Genomic DNA, 24409 nt, shown 5'->3' on the forward strand with positions numbered 1-24409 from the left:
GGCCAACCCCAGGGCCATTCTGATCAACCAGAGTAGGCTCTGCCTGCAGGGCTGCATTTGGTTGCTCCCAGGGTTTGCACTGTCAATGACTCCAAAGCTCTGGGTTGACCTTCAAGGGCCAAAGGGTCATCCCTGCAGCTGCCTTCTCCTGACTCACAGACCTCAACCCCAGTCAGGAGCTGAGTCCCAAGCTCCCAGGACCTTCAGCCTTTCATCTCAGCCACCAAAGCCAGTTCCTTGCCAGGAGTGGGGGCATGAAAGGGGTCAACCCCTCACACACTGGCCCAGGGAGGTGAGAGATGCCCCAGCCCTGGGGACCCTCCAGCTCAGGTTGGATTGGTCTGGTTGGGAATGTTCCTTGCAGGGAGCTTGGATTAGATGACCTTAAAAGGTCCCTTCTGGACTTGATGACCTTAAAAGGTCCTTTCCACCCCCAAACTCTCCATCTAGAACCTTTTCCTCTAGGAGCAAAGGAGACAACTTACCCCAGAGAGACGCCAGGAGGAAGAGCAGAGTTCCCACCCTGCTCCCACTGCAGGCAGCCTGGCTCCCAGCATGGGCAGCCCTGGGTGGTGAAAGGAGAGCTCCTCCTGGCCCCATGGTGACAGCAGGGACCTTGCAGGAGGCCTCCTTGGTGCTGCAGGGCAGGAAGATTGTCCTTGCAGGAGAGTGAAAGGGGCAGTAGGTGGCTGGGGAGGCAGCAGGGAAGAGAGTGAGGGCCAAGATGGGAGGCAGGAGGCAGATATTCCTTCCCTGGACTCCTCCCCTGTGTTGGCCTCTCCCCTTTCAGCTTCCAGTGGTGGCCTCCCTCCAGCTGAGATCTCCCTGGAGCAGATCAGATCAGAGGGGCAGGATCTCCTCTCTCCACCTCTGGCCACACTAATTTGGATGCAGCCCAGGCTGTGGTTTGCCTTCTGTGCTGCAGTCTCACACTGCCTGCTCCTGTCCAGCTTCTCCCCCTCCAGCACCCCCAAGTCCTTCTCCTCAGGGTTGCTTTCTCTCCCCTCTTCCCCCCAGCCTGTGCTGGCAGTGAGGATTGTTCCATGCCAGGGGCAGGGCCCTGCCCTTGCTCTTGCTGCACCTCATGAGGTTCCCCTGGGCACCACCTCTGCAGCCTGGCCCCAAAGGAGTAAAACAAAAACAGCCTCAGGGAATGGGAGGTTAAACAGAAAGCCTGGACAAAAACTACACCAAAGCAGAAAAGGTCTTCAGGGGGTTGTGTTTTGGGTGGCCTCAGAGGGTTTTTTCTTCTGCCTTGGTGACTGCAGGAGGCTTTTCCAACCCTATCCTCCTCACCAAGGTCTTCATCATCGAAGGAGAGACCTTCTCTGTCTTATGCTTGCAGCTTGACCTCTGGTGGATGCCATCCCATGGACTCTTCCTGCCCAGGTTGTCCTCTGGTAGATTTTCCTTTCTTTCCTCTGTGGAATCTGAGAACTCTTCCTACAGCTCCAAGTTCTCTTCTGCTTGTTCTGGTGCTCTGGGCTCCTTTCTTCCCACCTGGCTCTGGGCTCCCTTCTTACCTAGCTCTGGGCTCCCTTCTTACCTAGCTCTGGGCTCCCTTCTTACCTAGCTCTGGGCTCCTTTCTTCCCACCTGGCTCTGGGCTCCCTTCTTACCTAGCTCTGGGCTCCCTTCTTACCTAGCTCTGGGCTCCCTTCTTACCTGGCTCTGGGCTCCTTTCTTCCCACCTGGCTCTGGGCTCCCTTCTTACCTAGCTCTGGGCTCCTTTCCTCCCACCTGGCTCTGGGCTCCCTTCTTACCTAGCTCTGGGCTCCCTTCTTACCTAGCTCTAGGCTCCCTTCTTACCTAGCTCTGGGCTCCTTTCTTCCCACCTGGCTCTGGGCTCCCTTCTTACCTAGCTCTGGGCTCCTTTCTTCCCACCTGGCTCTGGGTTCCCTTCTTACCTAGCTCTGGGCTCCCTTCTTCCCACCTGGCTCTGGGCTCCCTTCTTACCTAGCTCTGGGCTCCCTTCTTACCTAGCTCTGGGCTCCCTTCTTCCCACCTGGCTCTGAGCTCCCTTCTTCCCACCTGGCTCTGGGCTCCCTTCTTCCCATCTTGTCCCCACCAAAGCTGCCTGAGATCTCTTTTGCATCTCCTCTAAACCCACCCAGCCAGACAAGCTCCAAGACTGTCCCTCCACTCACAGCTATTTGTGGTTGATGGCCCAGAACACTCAGGACCCTTCAGCACCTCCCTTCCTGCTGGATCTGTCCCTCCTGTCTCCTTGAAAACCCCAAACTCCTAAGGCAGGTGTTGCTGTTCCTCAGCTCCTCTGCCTTGGATTGCTGCTGGTGGCTTTTCCTTCCCAGCTTCTCACCAAAACTTCTGAGGTGGCCTCTCAGGCTCTTTGTCTCCTGCTTGAGGCCACCTTGACCTTTCCCTGCAGTACTTTTTGTTTGCCCTAAATTCAGCCTCTTTGTGGCTTTTGGTGATTTAAGACCTGGCTCCATGGTCACAGGGCTGGCCAGGGGCTCTCTGTGCCTCACCCAAGCCTGAGGGTTCTGCAAGGAGCATACCAACCCTCAGAGTAGGACCCTTCCTACCTCTGTGTTTCTGGAACAGGCTGCCCAGGTTGGTGGTGGAGACACCACCCCTGGAGGTGTTCAGAATGCTTCTGGATGTGGCAGATCAGACCTTGAGGAGGAGCAAGTTTGGTAGACCTCGAGGTGAAGCAGGTTTAGAAGACCTTAACTTGGAGCAGGTTTGGAAGACCTTGGAGCAGGTTTAGAAGACCTTAAATTGGAGCAGGTTTGGAAGACCTTGGAGCAGGTTTGGAAGACCTTAAATTGGAGCAGGTTTGGAAGACCTTGGAGCAGGTTTGGAAGACCTTAACTTGGAGCAGGTTTGGAAGACCTTAAATTGGAGCAGGTTCATAGGACCTGGAGGTGGAGCAGGTTTAGGAGACCCAGGGATGGGGACCCCAAAGTTTCCCACCAGTTGTAAAAGGCAAGAGAGAAGCTCTTCTGGGTTGCCAAAGCCACAAACCCCAGAGGCCTTGGGCGAGTCAGAGCTCACCTCTGGCTCACAGCAAACTCCACGCAGCTCCATGACCTTGCAGCGCCCTCTGCTGGGTGACACTGTCTTTGCAGCCCCATGAGGTTACAGCGCCCTCTGCTGGCTGGTGGTGTCCTTAGAGTTCCCTGACCTTGCAGCGTCCTCTGCTGGGTGACACTGTCCTTGCAGGCCCATGAGGTTACAGCGCCCTCTGCTGGCTGGTGCTGTCCTTGCAGCTCGCTGAGCTTGCAGCGTCCTCTGCTGGGTGACACTGTCCTTGCAGCCCCATGAGGTTACAGCGCCCTCTACTGGCTGGTGCTGTCCTTGCAGCTCGCTGAGCTTGCAGTGCCCTCTGCTGGGTGATGCTGCCCATGCATAGAGGTTTAGAAGCCAATGAATTTTGGTCTGCTTGATCTCCCTGCCCAAACTTTTTCTCTTCCTAAACACGTCCTCTGAAGCCTGTCCATGGCTTCATTGGAGGGTTTGGGTTTTTTGTGTGTGAGACCTCACCCAGAGTGCTGTGAACAACTCTGGAGTCCTCAGCACAGGAGACATGTGGACATGTTTGGGCTGGGTAAGTGGAAGGTCACAAAAATTATCAGAGGGATGGAACATCTCCCATGGAGGAAGGCTGAGAGAGTTGTTGTTATTCAACCTGGAGGAGGGCAAACTCTGGAGAGATCCAGGAAGGTTCTCCTCCCCCTCTACTCTGCCCTGCTGAGACCTCACCTGGAATACTGCATCCAGCTCTGGGCTCCCCAGCTCAGGAGGGACAGGGATCTGCTGGAGAGAGGCCAAGGGAGGGCTCCAAGGATGCTGAAGGGACTGCAGCACTGCCTGGGGAGGAGAGGCTGAGAGCCCTGGGGCTGTTTAGTCTGGAGAGGAGAAGGCTGAGAGGGATCTGATCAATAGCTGAGGGCTGGGGGTCAGGAGGGAAGGGACAGGGACAGGCTCTGCTCACTGTGCCATGGGATAGGCCAAGGGGCAAGGGATGGAAATGACAGCACAGGAGGTTCCACCTCAACAGGAGGAGGAACTTCTTAACTGTGAGGGTCCCAGGGCCCTGGAGCAGGCTGCTCCAGAAGGTTGTGGAGTTTCTCTGGAGACATTCAGGATTCCTCTGGATGCATTTCTGTGATGGAGGGATTGGACTGGATGATCTCCAGAGGTCCCTTCCAACCCCTAACATCCTGGGATCCTGTGATCCTCTTGAAGCACTTAATGAAGATCTATGGGATGGATGAGGACAATCTTCTGAGCAGGAACTGTTGTGCCAGGGCAAGAGGTGATGGCTTGAAACTGACAGAGGGAGATTCGGAGTGGAGAGAAGGGAGAAATGTTTGACCCTGAGGGTGGGGAGAGCTTGGCCCACATTGCCCAGAGAGGTGGGAGCTGCCTCATGCCTGGAGCCACTCCAGTTCAGGTTGTTTGGGGCTCTGAGCAACCTGCTGCATTTGGGGATGTCCCTCCTGGCTGCAGGAAGTTGGGTTGGATGATGTCAGTCTGGGGACAGCACAGATTTTTTCTCCTCACATCAAAGCAAGGTGGGGACATAAATGCCAGGTTGGTTGCAAGCTGGAGAGCTCTTTTTTAGCCTGCTCAAAGGGATCTCCTCCAGCAGATCCCATGTCAAGCTCACTCTGTCACCTACCAAACCTGCAACCTCCCCTGTCCCCTTTCCTCCTCTTTCCTCACCTTGGTTCATCCTTTGACTAAAAGTGGTCCAGAATGGGAAATATTCCTGCCCCAGGCTCCACCTTAAGATCTTCTAAACCTGCTCCGCTTTAAGGTCTTCTAAACCTTCCCCATCTCCAGGTCTTCTAAGCCTGTTCCACCTTAAGGTCTTCTAAACCTGCTCTTCCTTAAGGTGTTCCAAACCTGCTCCACCTTAAGGTCTTCTAAAACTGACTGACCTCTATCCCTGACTGAACTCCTTCCTGCAAGAGTGGCCAAGCACTGGACCAGGCTGCCCAGGGAGATGCTGGAGTCACCACCCCTGGAAGTGTTCAAGGACCCTGTGGCCATGGCACCTGGGCCCATGGTTTAGTGGCCATGGTGGGGTTGGGCTGATGGTTGGACTGGGTGATATTAGAGACCTTTTCCACCTGGAGCAATTCTGTGTTCCTGTGAAATCATCAGGCCTGCCTATGGTTATCTCCCTGCAATCTCAGCCTCAGAGGTTAATGAGTAACTTGAGAAGGGGAAGGGTTCATTTCTGGCCAGGACTGCAGTGGCTGGCAGGGTCCAAAGGTGCCAGCAGCTTTCTGAGCATTGCCAACCGTTGTCAGCACTCCCATGGAGACCTCTTCAAGGAGACATTGCCTCTCTGGAACCCAAGTGTGGTGGCACTGAGAAGCAGGCTGGTGTTTGGTGAAGCTCTTCTCAGTGGTCCCCAGTGACAGGACAAGAGGTAATGAGAAGCAGCTTAAACACAGGAGGATTCCTCTCCTCTCCTCTCCTCTCCTCTCCTCTCCTCTCCTCTCCTCTCCTCTCCTCTCCTCTCCTCTCCTCTCCTCGCCTCTCCTCGCCTCTCCTCGCCTCGCCTCGCCTCTCCTCGCCTCTCCTCGCCTCGCCTCGCCTCGCCTCGCCTCTCCTCTCCTCTCCTCGCCTCGCCTCGCCTCGCCTCTCCTCTCCTCTCCTCTCCTCTCCTCTCCTCTCCTCTCCTCTCCTCTCCTCTCCTCTCCTCTCCTCTCCTCTCCTCTCCTCGCCTCTCCTCGCCTCTCCTCTCCTCTCCTCGCCTCGCCTCGCCTCGCCTCGCCTCTCCTCTCCTCTCCTCTCCTCTCCTCTCCTCTCCTCTCCTCTTCTCTCCTCTCCTCTCCTCTCCTCTCCTTTCCTCTCCTCTCCTCTCCTCTCCTCTCCTCTCCTCTCCTCTCCTCTCCTCGCCTCTCCTCGCCTCTCCTCTCCTCTCCTCGCCTCGCCTCGCCTCGCCTCGCCTCTCCTCTCCTCTCCTCTCCTCTCCTCTCCTCTCCTCGCCTCGCCTCGCCTCGCCTCGCCTCGCCTCGCCTCGCCCTGGCCTTGGTTGGGCTCAGTTGAGCAGGACCCACCATTCTTTCCTCTCCCCTCCAATATGGCCTTTTGTCTTCCACACAGGCATGCTGCTCTCTGGAGTCCATCTGATGGCATCCTCCTTGCTCTGGCTGTTGATGTCTCCACCCCAGCCCACTGCAGGTACTTTGCTCTCTGTTAGATCCCTTTCATAGGGTCCCAGCATCCTTTGGGTTGGAGAAGACCTCTGACATCATCCAACCTCCCCCAACTCTTCTCTGACTCTGCCAAGGCTGGGGCTGAGCCATGGCTCTGCAGCACTGAACAGCTCCAGGGATAGGCATTCAGCCACCTCCCTGGGCAGCCTGGCACCTCCCTGACAGCTTCCAGGGAAGTTCCTTCTGATGCCCAACCTGAACCTCCCCTGGGGAAACCTGAGGCCATTTCTCCTCCTCTTGCTTGTTGCCTCTGACAAGAGCCCAACCCCCACCTGGCTGCAGCCTCCTCTCAGGGAGCTGTAGAGGTCAAGGAGCTCTCCCCTCAGCCTCCTCCTCTCCAGCCTCAGCTCCCTCAGCTGCTCCTCCCCAGCCCTCTTCTCCAGACCCTTCCCCAGCTCTGTTGCCCTACTCTGGACCTGCTCCAGCTCCTCAGTGTCCTTCTGGGGATCAGGAGCCCAAGCCTGAACCCAGCACTCAAGCTGTGCCCAGCCCAGGGGCACAATCCCTGCCCTGCTCCTGCTGCCCACACCATTGCTGCTGCAGCCCAGGCTGCTGCTGCCCTCCTTGCCCACCTGGGCACTGCTGGCTCAGCTCCAGCTGCTGGCACCCAGCACCCCCAGGGCCTTGGCTGCTGGGCCCTTTCCAGCCCCTCTGCCCCCGGCCTGGAGCCTTCCTGGGGTGGTTGTGCCCCAAGGGCAGGACTCAGCCCTTGCCCTTGGTGAACCTCAGCCATGGCTCCAGCCTGGCCAGGTGCCTCTGCAGAGCCTCCAACCCTCCAGCAGCACAACTCCCACCCAGCTTGGTGTCCTCTGTAAACTCCCTGAGGGAGCCACAATGCCCTCATCCAGCTCAGTGCTCAAGAGATTTTCCTTCAGGTGGCTAAGATGTGCTGAGCTGCACACCCCCAGGTCTCCCCTGATGCTCCCAGAACTGCACCCCTGGGACTGTGCTTCATCCTGAGCCTTGCAGCTGCTGAGGGAGGATGTGGTCACCTCATGGGATCAGTGTGGACCTCATTTCTGAGGCCTCACCACTGTAGAAGTTCTCCCAGGCTTCCTCCTCCTGAGCCTCTAACTCCACCAAGGTCTCTGAGCAAACCTCCCCCTTTTTGTCTGCTCTCCCTGAGGTGGTGTCCACCATCCCTTGCTTGTCCTGGATGGTTATGAAGGTGATGGAATCCGACTCAAATGCCTCTCTGAGAGGTTGTTTGCTGACGTCCAGGTGCTGTGGAGAAGTGGTGGAGGAGAAGATGTCCTTGGGACTCCCCTCAGCAACAGCAGCACTGCTAATGCCAGCAGCTCCCTTGTCCTCAAGCCAGGGTCTGGGAACTCTGTCTCCTGCAAAGTCATTGACAAAGTGCTGAGGACATCAACAGAGTCTTCTGTGGTCATTGCAGGTCAGGGGTGGCCTTGTGGCCTGGGAGGGATCCTGCAGCTGTGTGGTGGTGCTGGTCTCACCTGAGGGCAGGGATCCATCCAGAAGGATCTCAACAGGCTTGAGGAGTGAGGCAGTGCCAACTGCATGAGTGCCAAGCAAGCCAAGTGTCAGGTCCTGCAGCTGGGTCAGGCTGACCCCAGGCACAAATCCAGGCTGGGTGCTGAGTGGGGTGAGAGCAGCCATGAAGAAAGAGCCTTGGGGGTGTTGGGTGCTGAGAAGCTCCCCAGAAGCCGTGAGGTCTCCCTCAGCCTCCCCTTCTCCAGCCTCAAGACCCCCAGCTCTCTCCCCAGCCCTCTTCTCCAGGCCCTTCCCCAGCTCTGTTGCCCTTCTCTGGACCTGCTCCAGCTCCTCAGTGTCCTTCTGGGGGTCAGGAGCCCAAACCTGAACCCAGCACTCAAGCTGTGCCCAGCCCAGGGGCACAATCCCTGCCCTGCTCCTGCTGCCCACACCATTGCTGCTGCAGCCCAGGCTGCTGCTGCCCTCCTTGCCCACCTGGGCACTGCTGGCTCAGCTCCAGCTGCTGGCACCCAGCACCCCCAGGGCCTTGGCTGCTGGGCCCTTTCCAGCCCCTCTGCCCCCGGCCTGGAGCCTTCCTGGGGTTGTTGTGCCCCAAGGGCAGGACTCAGCCCTTGCCCTTGGTGAACCTCAGCCATGGCTCCAGCCTGGCCAGGTCCCTCTGCAGAGCCTCCAACCCTCCAGCAGATCAACTCCCATCCAACTTGGTGTCATCTGCTCTCCTTGCTCCATCCCCTTCCAATTTTCTCCCCTCTATGTTTCTCTGACCTCCAGTGATGGAATCATGGATTCATGGAACCATTCTGGTTGGAACAGACCTTTAGGACCATTGGGTCCCACGCTGATCCAACTCTCCCATCTCTGCTGCTTTGTGAAATGATCCAGAGGGGTTCTCCAAGCCCCAGGGAACTGCTCCTGCAGCTGCCTGGGATTGAAATAGAGCTCCAAATCCCTCTTGATTCACTCTTAGGCTTGTAAGCAAGGCAGGAAGTTGGTGGTTGAAGGAAAGTCCTAACTGATCTTCTGCACCATTCTGCAGATGTCTTCTTCCCTGCCACCTCCCCTTGGCTGGCAGCTTTCATTGTGATCCTGCTTCTGATCCTGCTCCTGGTCCTCTCTGCCCTCTACAAGATCAGAGGTAAGTTCTGCTCCCAGTCACAGAATGGTTTGGGTTGGAAGGGACCTCCAGAAGTCATCCAGTCCAACCTCCCTGCAGGCAGCAGGGACATACTCCTCTAGATCAGATTGATCAGAGCCTTGTTGAGCCTCACCTTGAGTATCTCTCAAAGATGGAGCCTCAGACCTTGGATATGTCCAAGGACAAAGCCTCAGACCTTGGATATGTCCAAGGACAGAGCCTCAGAGCTTGGATACCTCCAAGGATGGGGCCAAAGACCTTGGATAACTTGAAGGATGGGGCCTCAGACTTTGAATATCTCCAAGTCTCTTCCTTACCAAGCAGAACCACCATGGAACAGGAGAAGCTTCACCAGCATCTTGCTCTGGAGCTCTCAGCTGATGGAGAGGCTCCAGAGGAGGCCCTGAAGATGCTCAGGGGGTTGGAGCAGCTCTGCTATGGGACAGGCTGAGGGAGCTGGGGGTGTTCAGCCTGGAGAAGAGAAGGCTCCAGGGAGACCTTAGAGCAATCTCCCAGTACCTGAAGGAGGCTGCAAGCAGGCTGCAGAGAGATTGTTGCCAAAGGGCTGCAGGGCCAGGAGCAGGGCCGACGGCTTCAGACTAGAGCAGAGCAGATGGAGGTTGGATGTGAGGACCAAGTTCTGCACCAGGAGGCTGCTGTTGCTCTGCAGCAGGTTGCCCAGGGAGGTGGTTGAGGCTTTACCCCTGGAGATATTCAAGGTGAGGCTGGACAGGGCTGTGGGCAACCTGATCTGGTGGAGGATGTCCCTGCTGAGTGCAGAGGGTTGGGCTGGATGAGCTCTGGAGGTCCCTTCCCACCCAGAGCATTCTGTGACTCTATGACAGCTCCCAAGCACAAACCCAAATAACATTTTCCTTCTCCCTGCCTCTTTCTTCTTTCTTTCAGTGTACAAGAAGATAACAGCTCGGGAAAGTAAGTCCCAGTTGGGCATCTGTGGGGCAGCAAGAGGCCCTTGTGGACAAAAGCCTCCATGGGGGGCATCAAGAAGAGGGCAGCAGGGCAAGGGAGGTTCTCCTCCCAGTCTGCTCTGCCCTGGGGTGGCCACAGCTGGAGGACTGGGTCCAGTTCTGGGCTCCCCCAGTTCAAGAGGGACTGGGAGCTGCTGGAGAGAGTCCAGTAGAGGCCATGAGGATGATGCTGAAGGGCCTGGAGCAGCTCTGGGAGGAGCAAAGGCTGAGAGCCCTGGGGCTGAGAGCCTGGAGCAGAGCAGAGCAGCCCCAGAGGGGTTCTGAGCAATGCTCAGCAAGAGCTGAAGGACCTGTGGGGGGCAAGAGGCTGAGTGGTGCCCAGAGCCAGGCCAAGGGGCAAGGGGCACAAACTGGCAGCCAGGAGGTTGCAGCTGAGCAGGAGGAGAAACTTCTTCGGTGTGAGGCTGCTGGAGGCAACTCCAGGCCCCAGCTAGGCAGCTCCAAGCCCCAGTTAGGCAGCTCCAGCCTCCATCCAGCAGCATTGCCAAGGCTGGCAGCAGGCTTCACTGCCCTGCAAGGAGGAAACAGTCTCCTGGGAGCAGAGAGGGAGGCAAAAGGCAAGAAACTGCCTCTGCAGCCAGTTGGGTAGGGATGCAGGACTTAAGGGAATGAACTACCAACCCCAGGCCACCCCCTGACCCTCTCCAGCCTCTGGAGACCCTCAGCTTTGGGGTCCTTAAAGGCATCCAGCCTGGAGGTGTAACAGGATCCAATGCTTCCAGCGGATCCAAAACTTCCCACGGAGGAGTTCGTTCCCCCTGAGAGCTGCATGTGCTTAAAGAGCTGCTCCAGGATTGGCCTTGTTCTGACTATCGATGACTCTTGTGGCTGTCTTCCTTTGACACGGCAGTGTCTTTATTTGGGCTGTGGCTTTCTTTTCATTGTCTTCTATTTGTTCCTTTTATTTTTTGTTTCATTTTTGTGCCGATTTTAATATATTTTTTTTAATTTAAAATTTCCTTTTCTTTTATTAATTTTTATGGTATTTTTATTTTACCAGTTTTTCATTGTTTTATTTGTCACTGTATTTCTTTTTTCTTTTCTTTTTCTTTATTGGATTTTAATTTTATTCTCCCGTTATTTTCTTTCTTTTGTTTCGCATTTGAATTTTATTTATTTTATTTTCTCCTTTTATCTTTGCTTTATTTTACTTTTTTAGTGTCATTAGGTTTTTATTTTCTGTTTTGAAGTTTACTTTTTCATTTTTTACTTTTTGAAATTTGCTTTGGTTGATTAAGTTTTCCTTTTAAGTTTTTATTATTCGTTCTTTTATTTTGGGGTTTGGTTTTCTTTTCATTTTATTTGTTCTTTATTTTGTTTTCTTTTTATTTTATTCTTTTATTTCGATTTTAATTTTCTTTTCTTATTTTTATTGTATTTTATTTTACCCTTTTTTTCTTTTTTAATTTTCATTCTGTTTTATTTTTATTTATTTTATTTTTATTTTCTTTTTCCATTATTTTCTTTTTTCTTTATTCTGCTTTGTGTTTATTTTATCTTTTAATTTTTATTATTATTTTATCATTTTATTTGTATATTTTTATTTTAAAGTTTATTTTTAAATTATTTTAATTTTAATTTTAATTTTAATTTTAATTTTCTTTTACTTTTTTAAAATTTATTTTTTATTTTCATTCGGGTTTATTTTTATTTATTTTATTTTTATTTTATTTTACCATTATTTTCTTTTTTCTTTATTTTGTTTTGTATTTATTTTATCTTTTAATTTTATTATAATTTTATATTTTTATTTTTTATTTTTAAGTTTATTTTAAAATTATTTTTATTTAATTTTAATTTTAATTTTAATTTTTAATTTTAATTTTAATTTAATTTTAAAATTTGCATTTTATTAATTTTTATTTATTTAAAAATGTTTTTAGTTTTAATTGTTTTATTTTTATTTATTTTATTTTTATTTTATTTTACCATTATTTTCTTTTTTCTTTATTTTGTTTTGTATTTATTTTATCTTTTAATTTTTATTATTATTTTATCATTTTATTTTTATTTTTTAATTTTTAAGTTTATTTTTAAATTATTTTTATTTTTTATTTTTATTTTTATTTTTTATTTTAAAGTTTATTTTAAAATTATTTTTATTTTATTTTTATTTTTATTTTTATTGTAATTTTATTTTCTTTTTTTAAAATTAATTTTATTTATTTTTTTAAAATTATTTTTTATTTTAATTATTTTTATTTATTTTATTTTAATTTTATTTTTCCATTATTTTCTTTATTTTGTTTTGTATTTATTTTATCTTTTATTTTTTATTATTATTTTATCATTTTATTTAGTTTTTTAATTTTATTTCACGGGGCTTTTGGGGGGGACTTTGGGGGGAGTTGGGTTGGGTTGGGCTTGAGTTTTTCCATTTTATTTTGGTTTATTTTAATTAAATTCCTCAGGAAAAAAGAGAAAACTATAGAAGAAGTTTTTTCCTCTGGCTTCCATCTTTCCTGTCCCCCTGTGGTGAGAGGAGATGAGGAGCTGCTTCAGCAGAGGCTCTCATTCCTCAGAATCTCAGAGGGAAATTTTTCCTCTGATGGCTACAGAAACAAACTCCACAAAATTAGGACTTTCCCCCCAGGCTGGAGGTGGTTTTTGAACCCTTCTGGAAAGTCCAACAAATGCTGACAAATGCAACAAACCCTCGCCTCTGAGGAAGTGATTTTGGTTTCTGAACTGAAAAATCTGAGCATTGAGGTCATGCTCTGGGTGGGTTCCTCCCCAGGCTGAGGCTTGTTGGGTTTTTAGGTACTTAACAAAGCCTTTTGCTCTGTTCACAGGAAATGCACAAAAGGAATTTCAGGAAGGTAAGGCTGAAGGATTTTTATTTTCCAGTGATTTCAAATTCTAAATCTCTCTGATCCTTGAGAAACAGCTAAAGGTTGAGCTCTGGAAGCATTAGTGATTGGCTTGCTTTAGCAAAAACAAAACCAACCCCCAAACGTGAAATTAAAGGAAAGAATAAAGAAGAAACTATTTCAATGAAATGATAGATAAATTAGTGGATCACTAGATTAGTAAATTAGTAGATTAGGTTAGATAAGATAGAGAACTGTAGATCAATTCAATTAAAGATAAAATAACACTTAAAAAAAAAGAAATAAAATAAAAATAAATAAAAATAAAATAAAAATAAATGAAAATAAAATTATCAAAAATAAGGAAATAATAAGGTAAAATAAAATAATGAAATTAAAAATATAAATAAGGTAAAATAAAAATTAAACAAATCAATGAAATAAAATAAAATTAAATGAAAATAAAATAAAATGATCCAAAATAAGGAAATAATTAATCTAAACTAAAATGAATGAAGAGAAAATAAAGTAATGAAATTCAAAATATAAATAAGGTAAAATCAGACTTTTAAAAAAATCAATCCATGAAATAAAATAAAAATAAATAAAAGTAAAATAAAAATAATAAAAGTAAAATAAAATGATCAAAAATATGCAAATAATTAAACTAAAATGAAGGTAAAATAAAATAATGAAATTAAAAATGTAAATAAGGTAAAATAAAAATTAAACAAATCAATGAAATAAAATAAAATTAAATGAAAATAAAATAAAATGATCCAAAATAAGGAAATAATTAAACTAAACTAAGAGGAATGAAAGATAAAAACCAAATTATTGAATTAAATTTAAAATGTAAATAAGAGAAAATAAAAATTAAAAACTCAATCCATAAAATAAAAATAAATACAAATAAAATAAAATGGTCAAAAAGAAGGAAATAATTCAACTAAACTAAAATGAATGAAGGATAAAAATCAAACGATTGAGTTAAATTAAAAATGTAAATAAGAGAAAATAAAAATTAAAAACTCAATCCATGAAATAAAAGAAAAATAAATATAAAATGATCAAAAAGAAGGAAATAATTCAACTAAACTAAAATGAATGAAAGATAAAAATCAAACGATTGAGTTAAATTAAAAATGTAAATAAGAGAAAATAAAAATTAAAAACTCAATCCATGAAATAAAAGAAAAATAAATATAAAATTAAATAAAATGATCACAGAGAAGTCAATAAGAACCTAAACTGAACTAAAAATACATTAAATGAAGAGAAAATGAACTCATTAAATTAAATTACAAATCTAAATTAGGTAAAATAAAAATTTAAAAACCCAATCCATAAAATAAAAATAAAATGATCCAAAATAAGGAAATAAGAAACTGAGCTGAACTAAAAATTGAAGTGAAGTAAATATTGAAGTGAGATAAAAGCAAATAATTTCATTACAAACCTAAATGAGATAAAATAAACATTGAAAAAATAAAGAAAAATCCAATTAAATGGTCAAAAATAAGGAAGTAAGAAACTAAACTGAACTAAAAATATATTGAAGTAAGAGAACAGAAAATAATTTCATTACAAACCTAAATGAGATAAAATGAACATTAAAAAAATCCATCCATAAAGTAAAATAAAGAAAAATCCAATAAAATGGTCAAAAATAAGGAAGTAAGAAACTAAACTGAACTAAAAATATATTGAAGTAAGAGAACAGAAAATAATTTCATTACAAACAGAAATGAGATAAAATAAACATTGAAAACTCAATCCATAAAGCAAAATAAAGAAAAATCAAATGAAATGGTCAAAAATAAGGAAGTAAGAAACTAAACTGAACTAAAAATATACTGAAGTAAGGTAAAAGAAAATAATTTCATTACAAATAGAAAGAAGAATAAAATAAACATTAAAAACTCAATCCATAAAGCAAAATAAAGAAAAATCAAATGAAATGGTCAAAAATAAGGAAATAAGAAACTAAACTGAACTAAAAATATACTGAAGTAAGGTAAAAGAAAATAATTTCATTACAAATAGAAAGAAGAATAAAATAAACATTAAAAACTCAATCCATAAAGCAAAAGTAAAAAGAAAAATCGAATGAAATGGTCAAAAATAAGGAAATAAGAAACTAAACTAAACTAAAAATATATTCGAGTAAGATAACAGAAAATAATTTCATTACAAATCTAAATAATATAAAATGAACATTTAAAAAACTCAGTCCATAAAGCAAAAGAAAAATAAAGAAAAATCGAATGAAATGGTCAAAAATAAGGCAATAAGAAACTAAGCTCAACAGGAATGAAATGAAGAGAAAAGAAAAGAATTCCATTGCATTAAAATAGAACACAAAGAACTAAAGAAAATCAAATCATTGAAATTGAATTTGAGATGAAATGAATAAAATGAAAGGTCTGAAGAGCCAAAGGAAGGAGGAGCCTCTCCCTGGGAGGAGAGGCTGAGGGAGCTGGGGTTGCTTAGCCTGGAGAGGAGGAGGCTCAGGGGAGACCACATTGCTCTCTACAACTCCCTGAAGGGAGGTTGTAGCCAGGTGGGGGTTGGTCAGTTCTCCCAGGCACCCAGCACCAGAACAAGAGGACACAGCCTCAAGCTGTGCCAGGGGAAGTTTAGGCTGGAGGTGAGGAGAAAGTTCTTCACTGAGAGTCATTCATCATTGGGATGGGCTGCCCAGGGAGGTGGTGGAGTCCCCATCCCTGGAGGTGTTCAAGAGGGGTTTGGATGTGGCACTTGGTGCCATGGTCTAGTCATGAGGTCTGTGGAGACAGGTTGGACTCGATGATCTCTGAGGTCTCTTCCAACTTTAGTGATACTGTGAAGTCCCTCCCAGGCTCTCCTGGAGCCCTTCAGGTACTGGAAGGTTGCTCTGAGGTCTCCCTGGAAAATGAAATGAAATTTAAAATCAAAGGAGCAAAAGAAAAGGTTTTAAAATAAAAATGAAGGCAATTAAATTACTTTTTTTGAGGGGGTGGGGGGTGGGGGGTGTGAAATTGCTTTAGTTTTTCTTTTAATAAAATAAAAATCAATCCAAAGAAGAGCCAAAAAAAAAAAAAAAGAAAATTGATATGAAAAGTACATCATTTATTTATTTATTTATTTGAATTTAAATAAATAAAAATAAAACCTAAGAGGGCTGTGGGGGAGCAGGTCCAGAAGAGGTTCTCCTCCCTCTCTGCTCTGCCCTGCTGAGGCCACAGCTGGAATCTTGTGTCCAGGTCTGGGCCCCTCAGAGAGACCCCAGCCCAGAGGCACAGAGCTGCTGCAGGCTGTGGAGCAGCTCCCTGTGGGGCCAGGCTGAGAGAGCTGCTGGGGCTTGGAGCTGGCAGCAGAGCAGCCTGAGGGCTGCCCTCAGTCGTGGTGATAGAGATGTGCAGGGCTGGAGCCAGGCTCTGCTCAGGGGTGCCCAGAGACAGGCCAAGGGGCACAGACTGGAACCCAGGAGGTGCCACCTGAGCTGGAGGAGAAAATTCTTTGGCGTGAGGCTGCTGGAGGCCTGGAGCAGGCTGCCCTGAGGGGTTGTGGAGTCTCCTGGTGTGGAGAGCTTCCAGCCCCCACCCCCGGGTGTGCTGCTGTGTGAGCAGCTCTGGGTGGTCCTGCCCTGGCAGGGGGCTTAGGATGGAGGATCTCCAGAGGTCCCTTTCCAGCCCTGAGGCTGTGTGATTCTGTGAGGATGAAGAAGGCAGACAGGCAGTGGAGATTTCATATCCAAACCTCTTCTCTTCCAGACATGGACCAGCTCCAGAGGGAACTGGGTAAGAGCAGCATCCTTTGACTTCCTTGGGTTGGGTTTCAGAGTCTTTGAGTGGGAAGAGTCCAGGAGAATTCCCCAAAGTTCTTGGCCCATGAGAAATGGATCCTGTGGAAAAGGTCCTGGTTCAAAGCCAAGAGTTTGCAGCTAAATTGATGGTGACCTGGTGACAGCAGCAGCAGCAGCACCTTCAGTTACATTAATGATGACCTGGTGCCATCATCACCATCATCATCACCATCATCATCACCTTCAGTTACATGAATGATGCCCTGGGTGCCATCATCACCATCATCATCACCATCATCATCACCATCATCATCACCTTCAGTTACATGAATGATGCCCTGGGTGCCATCATCACCATCATCATCATCATCAGTTAAATGAATGATGCCCTGGGTGCCATCATCACCATCACCATCAGTTAAATGAATGATGCCCTGGGTGCCATCATCACCATCATCATCACCAGCAGCAGCACCACCACCTCCAATTATATTAATGATGGCCTGGTGCCACCACCACCATCAGCATCTTCACCTTCACCTTTGATTAAATCAGTGGTGACCTGGTGCTATCATCCTCTTCTCCAGTCAAACTGATGATGAGCTGGTGCCATCATCATTGCCACCATCACCTTCAATTAAATGAATGGTGCCATCATCATCATCACCTTCCAACCTGATGGATTCCACAGCTCAAGGATCTCAACTCCTGCACTAAACAGAGCAGGAAGACAATTTGTCCTCCTCCTATTCAGAAGTCATCTTCTGAACTCCATCCCAAGGCTGAGTTCATCTTCTAGAGGTCCCTTCCAACCTGATGGATTCCATAGCTCTATGATCTCAACTCCTACAGAAATAGAGCAGGATGGACATCTCCAGAGGACAATTTGTCCTCCTCTTATTCAGGAGTCATCTTTTGAGCTCACCTCAAGCCTGAGGTCCCTGGATGACCTCTGGAGGTCCTTGCCAACCTGGTGGAGCCTGTGGTTCTGGGAGCTCAACCCCTACAGTAAACAATGCAGGATGGACATCTCCAGAGGACAATTTGCTCTCTTCCTATTCTGAAATAATCTTCTGAACTCCATCCCGAGGCTGAGGTCATCCTCTGGAGGTCCCTTCCAACCTGATGGATTCCATGGTTCTAGGATCCTGACTCCTGCAGTAAACAGAGCAGGATGGACAACTTCAGAGGGTGATTTGTCCTCCACTGATCAGAAATCATCTCCTGAACTCCATCCCAATCCTCACCTCCCTTCAGTCCCTAACACCAAAGTTCTCAGCTCACATTTGATGAGGCTTTGGCTTTAACCAATGTCATTTTCTCTGCCATTTCTCTCTTTGTTGCTTTGTTTTTCAGATGAGGAGAAGGAAATCTTTGAAAAAGGTAAAATAACTTTTTTCCTCCATCCTACTTTTCATTGAGAGTTCATCCTCAATGTGCTACTCACCACCCCCTGGATGATGCTTGGCAGCTGCCCCAGGGGTGCAGTTCTGGGAGCATCAGGGGAGACCTGGGGGTGTGCAGCTCAGCACATCTTAGCCACCTGAAGGAAAATCTCTTGAGCACTGAGCTGGATGAGGGCATTGTGGCTCCCTCAGGGAGTTTACAGAGGACACCAAGCTGGGTGGGAGTTGTGCTGCTGGAGGGTTGGAGGCTCTGCAGAGGCACCTGGCCAGGCTGGAGCCATGGCTGAGGTTCACCAAGGCCAAGGGCTGAGTCCTGCCCTTGGGGCACAACCACCCCAGGAAGGCTCCAGGCTGGGGGCAGAGGGGCTGGAAAGGGCCCAGCAGCCAAGGCCCTGGGGGTGCTGGGTGCCAGCAGCTGGAGCTGAGCCAGCAGTGCCCAGGTGGGCAAGGAGGGCAGCAGCAGCCTGGGCTGCAGCAGCAATGGTGTGGGCAGCAGGAGCAGGGCAGGGATTGTGCCCCTGGGCTGGGCACAGCTTGAGTGCTGGGTTCAGGCTTGGGCTCCTGATCCCCAGAAGGACACTGAGGAGCTGGAGCAGGTCCAGAGTAGGGCAACAGAGCTGGGGAAGGGCCTGGAGAAGAGGGCTGGGGAGGAGCAGCTGAGGGAGCTGAGGCTGGAGAGGAGGAGGCTGAGGGGAGAGCTCCTTGCCCTCTACAGCTCCCTGAGAGGAGGCTGCAGCCAGGTGGGGGTTGGGCTCTTGTCAGAGGCAACAAGCAAGAGGAGGAGAAGAAATGGCCTCAGGTTTCCCCAGGGGAGGTTCAGGTTGGGCATCAGAAGGAACTTCCCTGGAAGCTGTCAGGGAGGTGCCAGGCTGCCCAGGGAGGTGGCTGAATGCCCATCCCTGGAGCTGTTCAGTGCTGCAGAGCCATGGCTCAGCCCCAGCCTTGGCAGAGTCAGAGAGGTTAACATCAAGAGGTTAAACCCCAGAGGAGTTCTCTCTACAAAGATCTCTATAAACATTGAGATCAAAGCCCAGGCTGGTCCCACAAACACAAACAACTCATCCATTGCCATCCTTACATCCATCCTCAGGCTCCCATCCCTTCCTTGCTTTCCTCAGCCCAACTTTTGTTTTGTTTTGGTTTCATTTCATTTTCTCTTTTCCTCTGCAGAGAACCAGGAGCTGCTGAGCAAAATTGGTAAGGATGTGAACATCAACCTGGAGCCTTGAAGGTGCTTCCAGGGCTTTGTGATCGAGAAAATGCTACTTGGGGACCAAACAGCTGGAGAGCAGCCCTGTGGAGAAGGACCTGGCAGTGCTGGTGGACAAGAAGTTCTCCATGGGCCAGCAGTGTGCCCTGCTGGCCAGGAAGGCCAAGGGGGTCCTGGGCTGGAGAGCAGCTCTATGGAGGAAGACCTTGGGGTGCTGGTGGGCAGCAAGTTCTGCATGGGACAGCAAAGTGCCCTGGGGGCCAAGGGAGCCAATGGGGTCCTGGGGGGCAGCAAGGAAACTGTGGCCAGAAGGGCTGGGGAGGTTCTGCTGCCCCTCTGCTCTGCCCTGCTGAGAGCACAGCTGCAATCCTGTGCTCAGTTTGGGGGTCCCCAGTTCCAGAGAGACAGAGACCTGCTGGGGAGAGCCCAGGGGAGAGCCAGGAGGGTGCTTAAGGGGCTTGAGCATCTCCCCTGGGAAGAGAGACTGAGAGCCCTGGGGCTGTTGAGTCTGGAGAGGAGAAGGCTGAGAGGGATCTGATCAATGTCTATCAATAGCTGAGGGGTGAGGGGCAAGAGGCTGGGGCCAGGCTCTTGTCTGTGGTGCCCAGGGCCAGGCCAAGGGGCACAAACTGGCAGGCAGGAGGTTGCAGCTGAGCAGGAGGAGAAACTTCTTTGGTGTGAGGGAGCTGGAGGCCTGGAGCAGAGAGGCTGTGGAGTCTGCTGGTGTGGAGAGCTTCCAACCTCCCCTGGATGCATTCCTGTGGCCTACCCTGGGGGATCCTGCTCTGGCAGGGGGTTGGACTGGATGGCCTCTGGAGGTCCCTTCCAGCCTCTGATGTTCTGTGAGTCCATGAAACAAGAAACCCTGCACATTTGTAGATGCATTTTGACTCTTGGCCATGTGAAGACCCTTGGTGGCCACCTGCTAGCATGGTCTGCAAGCATGGCCACAGCTCCTCTAGGTGCCTCCAGCTGACTCAGCTCACCTAAAGGAGTCTTCTAAGTCTGGAGCATTGAGGCTAAGACAGAACTCCTGGCTGCCTCCTTAAGGGATAAAGGTATTAAAGAGTAGCTTCAGAGGGGGGGCTTAAACAGCAGAGCACAACCAGGTTCTGCTGAGCCATGCTCTTGCTCCTGACTCTACACCAGCCTTGGGTTTGGATAACCTCCAGCCCTCCAAAGTTAAGGTCCTGTGTCCCAGGCTAGGTCATACCTGAGCATTGTAGCCTTGGAAATTGTTTAGTGGTGGAGAAGAGCTCTGGTGAGGAGCAGCTGAGGGACCTGGGGTTGTTTAGTCTGGAGAAGAAGAGGCTGAGGGGAGACCTGGCTTTCACCAACTCTCTGCAAGGAAGCTGGAGTGAGGTTGGGGTTGGTCTCCACTCCCAGGCATCAAGTGATAAGACAAGAGGCCTCAGATTGCCTCAGGGGAGAGTTAGGTTGGACATGAGGAACAATTTCCTTTGCAAGAGTTGTCCAGGCCTGGCCCAGGCTGCCCAGGAGGTGGTGGAATCCTCATCCCTAGAGGGATTTCCAAGCCATGGAGATGTGATACTGAGGGCCATGGTTTGGTGGTGACCTCGCAGTGCTGGGGTGAGGGTTGGAATTGATGATCATGAAGGTCTCTTCCAGTCTAAAAGGTTTCTGTGACCCTTTGATTGTGTAAAATGCTCCTGGTAAGGCCCAGACCCCCTGCAGAAGACCCTTCCCAGACCCCCTGCAGAAGACCCTTCCCAGACCCCCTGCAGAAGGCCCTTCCCAGACCCCCTGCAGAAGACCCTTCCCAGACCCCCTGCAGAAGACCCTTCCCAGACCCCCTGCAGAAGGCCCTTCCCAGACCCCCTGCAGAAAGCCCTTCCCAGACCCCCTGCAGAAGACCCTTCCCAGACCCCCTGCAGAAAACCCTTCCCAGACCCCCTGCAGAAGACCCTTCCCAGACCCCCTGCAGAAGACCCTTCCCAGACCCCCTGCAGAAGACCCTTCCCAGACATGAGGGTAACAGACTTTTGTCTTTTTTTGCAGAGCAGCTCCAGGGTGAACTGGGTGAGTTGGAAGCTAACCCCCCCCCCCCCCCAATTTGATCAGCTCTCCATCCCCTCCCAACCCCCAAAATCAGAGGCATCCACAGTCTGCAATCAGTTTAATTAATCCCTGGTGCCTCTTCTCTTGCAGAGTTCAGGAGGGCTCGCAGCCATGCAGGTAAGTCAGGGCCCAGCACAGGAAGGACCTGGAGCTGATGGAGAGGCTCCAGAGGAGGCCCTGAAGATGCTCAGGGGGTTGGAGCAGCTCTGCTATGGGACAGGCTGAGGGAGCTGGGGGTGTTCAGCCTGGAGAAGAGAAGGCTCCAGGGAGACCTTAGAGCAATCTCCCAGTACCTGAAGGAGGCTGCAAGCAGGCTGCAGAGAGATTGTTGCCAAAGGGCTGCAGGGCCAGGAGCAGGGCCGACGGCTTCAGACTAGAGCAGAGCAGATGGAGGTTGGATGTGAGGACCAAGTTCTGCACCAGGAGGCTGCTGTTGCTCTGCAGCAGGTTGCCCAGGGAGGTGGTTGAGGCTTTACCCCTGGAGATATTCAAGGTGAGGCTGGACAGGGCTGTGGGCAACCTGATCTGGTGGAGGATGTCCCTGCTGAGTGCAGAGGGTTGGGCTGGATGAGCTCTGGAGGTCCCTTCCAAGCCAAACCATCCTTAGTCATTTCCAGGCTTATTTCCTTCCTTGTTTTTCACAGAATCCTGAAATCCATTGAGTTGGAAGGAACCTTTACAGGTCTCCTAGTCCCACTCCTCTGCAGGGACACCCCCTGCTACACCAGGTTCCAGGTCATCCAGTCCCACCCTTCTGCAGGACACCCCCAGCCAGATCAGGTTCCAGGTCATCCAACCCCTCTGCAGGACACCCCCAGCCAGATCATGTTCCAGATCATCCAACCCTTCTGCAGGGACACCCCCAGCCAGATCATGTTCCAGATCATCCAACCCTTCTGCAGGACACCCCCAGCCAGATCAGGTTCCAGGTCATCCAATCCCTCTGCAGGACACCCCCAGCCAGTTCAGGTTCCAGATCATGCAGTCCCACCCTTCTGCAGGGATATCCCAAACTAGATCAGGTTCTAGGTCATCCAACCCTTCTGCAGGGGCACTCCCAGCCAGATCAGGTTCTAAATCACCCAGTCCCAACCCCTCTGCAGAGACACCCTGAGCTAGATGAACCCAGGTCATCCAGTCCCACCCTTCTGCAGGGACATCCCCAGCTAGATCAGATTCTAGGTCACCCAATCCAACCTCTCTGCAGGAACAGCCCAGGTTCCCTCACTTCCTCTCAGATTGTTTCTCATTATCCTGCAAAATCAGAATTAATTTAGAGCTTCCTTGTTTCCTTTCACTTTTTTCCCTCCCCCCCTTCTCCCCTTCCCCAGTTCAGATTACTCTGGATGAGAGCTGCAAACATCCCAACCTCAGCATCAAGGAGAAGAACAGAGTCATGGCCTGCACCCAGCCCCAGCCCCCACTGGAAGCTCTGGTGGTGGCCAGGGAAGGGTTTTCAGGAGGGAAACATTACTGGGAGGTGGAGGTGGGAGACAAATCCCAGTGGGAGCTGGGTGTGGTGTGTGAGGAGGTCAGGGAGGGGCTGAGAAACAACAGGGCCACAGCAGGTGGGAATTGCTTCAGCCTGCAGCTCTGCCAGGGAGAATACAGCTTGAGTGGAGAGGCTGGTGTGAGGACCTGGAAGCCCTGCAGCGTGGTTGGTGTCCTCCTGGATCAGGAGCAGCAGCTGCTGGCGTTCTTTGATGTGGAGGGCAAGCAGCTCCTTCACCGTCTCCGCTTCCACTCCTCTGGGAGGCTCTACCCAGCCTTCAGCCCAGGCTCTGATGGCAAATGGTTGGGAGTTCGGCCTGTGAGGGTTTAGGGCCATGAGAGCCTCCCTGGGACTTCCCTCCACAGGGAGCTATCAATAAATTCATCATGGGATGGGTTGGAAGGGATCTTAAAGACCATCCAGCTCCAGCAGCACGGAAGTTAGCAGAAATCAGCAGCCTCACTGGTGAGTTGGGCTCTGGGCTCATTGGCAATGCCCCAGTTGCATCCCAGGTTGGTATTCTCCCTAGTCTCAGGAGATAGAAGAAGAGGAAATGGCCTGAACTTGTCCCAGGGGAGGGTTAGGTTGGAGATGAGGGGAAAATTCTGGGCTGCAAGAGTGATCAGGACCTGGCCCAGGCTGCCCAGGGAGGTGGTGGAGTCCCCAGCCCTGGAGGTGCTCCAGAAACCTGTGGCTGTGGCACCTGGGGCCAGGGGTTGGGGGCCCTGGTGGGGTTGGGTTGGAGTTTGGACTCAATGGTCTCAAAGGTCTTTTCCAACTAAAACAATTCCTGGAATCATGAAATGGGTTGGGGTGGAAGGGACCTCAGAGCTCATCCAGCTTCAAGCCCCTGCCACGGGCAGGGACACCTCCCACCAGCCCAGGCTGCTCGAGGCTTCATCCAGCCTGGCCTGGAACACCTCCAGGCAGGAGGCAGCCACAGCCTCCCTGGGCAGCCTGTGCCAGGCTCTCCCCAGCCTCACTGGCAAGAATTTCTTCCTCATCTCCGGTCTCAATCTGCCCTCTCCCAGCTCCAGGCCATTGGCCCTCGTCCTGGCACTCCAAGTCCCTCCCCAGCTCTCCTGGAGCCCCTTCAGGTACTGGGAGGCTGCTCTGAGGTCTCCCTGGAGTGAATGCAGTGAATGCAGTCAATGTAGTCGATGCAGTGAATGTAGTAAAAGCAGTGAATGTAGTCAGTGAATGCAGAGAGTGCACTGAATGCAACGGAGGCAGCAAATGCAGCGAATGCAGGAGGTGCAGTGGATGCAGCAAATGCAGTGAGTGCAGCAAGTGCAGTGGGTGCAGTGGGTGCAGCAAATGCAGTGCAGGAAGTTCAGTGGGTGCAGTGGATGCAGCAAATGCAGTGAGTGCAGCAAGTTCAGTGGGTGCAGTGGATGCAGCAAATGCAGTGCAGCAAGTTCAGTGGATGCAGCAAATGCAGTGAGTGCAGCAAGTTCAGTGGATGCAGCAAATGCAGTGAGTGCAGCAAGTTCAGTGGGTGCAGTGGGTGCAGCAAGTTCAGTGGGTGCAGTGGATGCAGCAAATGCAGTGCAGCAAGTTCAGTGGATGCAGCAAATGCAGTGAGTGCAGCAAGTTCAGTGGGTGCAGCAAATGCAGTGAGTGCAGCAAGTTCAGTGGGTGCAGTGGGTGCAGCAAGTTCAGTGGGTGCAGTGGATGCAGCAAATGCAGTGAGTGCAGCAAGTTCAGTGGGTGCAGTGGATGCAGCAAATGCAGTGCAGCAAGTTCAGTGGATGCAGCAAATGCAGTGAGTGCAGCAAGTTCAGTGGGTGCAGCAAGTTCAGTGGGTGCAGTGGGTGCAGCAAGTTCAGTGGGTGCAGTGGATGCAG

General features: G+C 49.6%; 1 protein-coding gene across 1 annotated transcript; it reads left to right on the forward strand.

The window, feature by feature from the left end:
• The first annotated feature begins 6097 nt into the window (after positions 1 to 6097).
• LOC128899035 (butyrophilin-like protein 9) lies at positions 6098 to 22946 on the forward strand. The gene is made up of 10 exons (XM_054177094.1): positions 6098 to 6164; positions 7326 to 7595; positions 8691 to 8789; positions 9696 to 9758; positions 12571 to 12597; positions 16344 to 16370; positions 17732 to 17758; positions 18952 to 18978; positions 21161 to 21187; positions 22402 to 22946. The coding sequence occupies exons 1-10, from the start codon at positions 6113 to 6115 to the stop codon at positions 22890 to 22892; spliced, it is 1110 nt and encodes a 369-aa protein (XP_054033069.1). The 5' UTR covers positions 6098 to 6112; the 3' UTR covers positions 22893 to 22946.
• Positions 22947 to 24409: the final 1463 nt, after the last annotated feature.

This window comes from Dryobates pubescens, chromosome 38 (assembly GCF_014839835.1).
Source record: "Dryobates pubescens isolate bDryPub1 chromosome 38, bDryPub1.pri, whole genome shotgun sequence".
NCBI lineage: Eukaryota > Metazoa > Chordata > Aves > Piciformes > Picidae > Dryobates > Dryobates pubescens.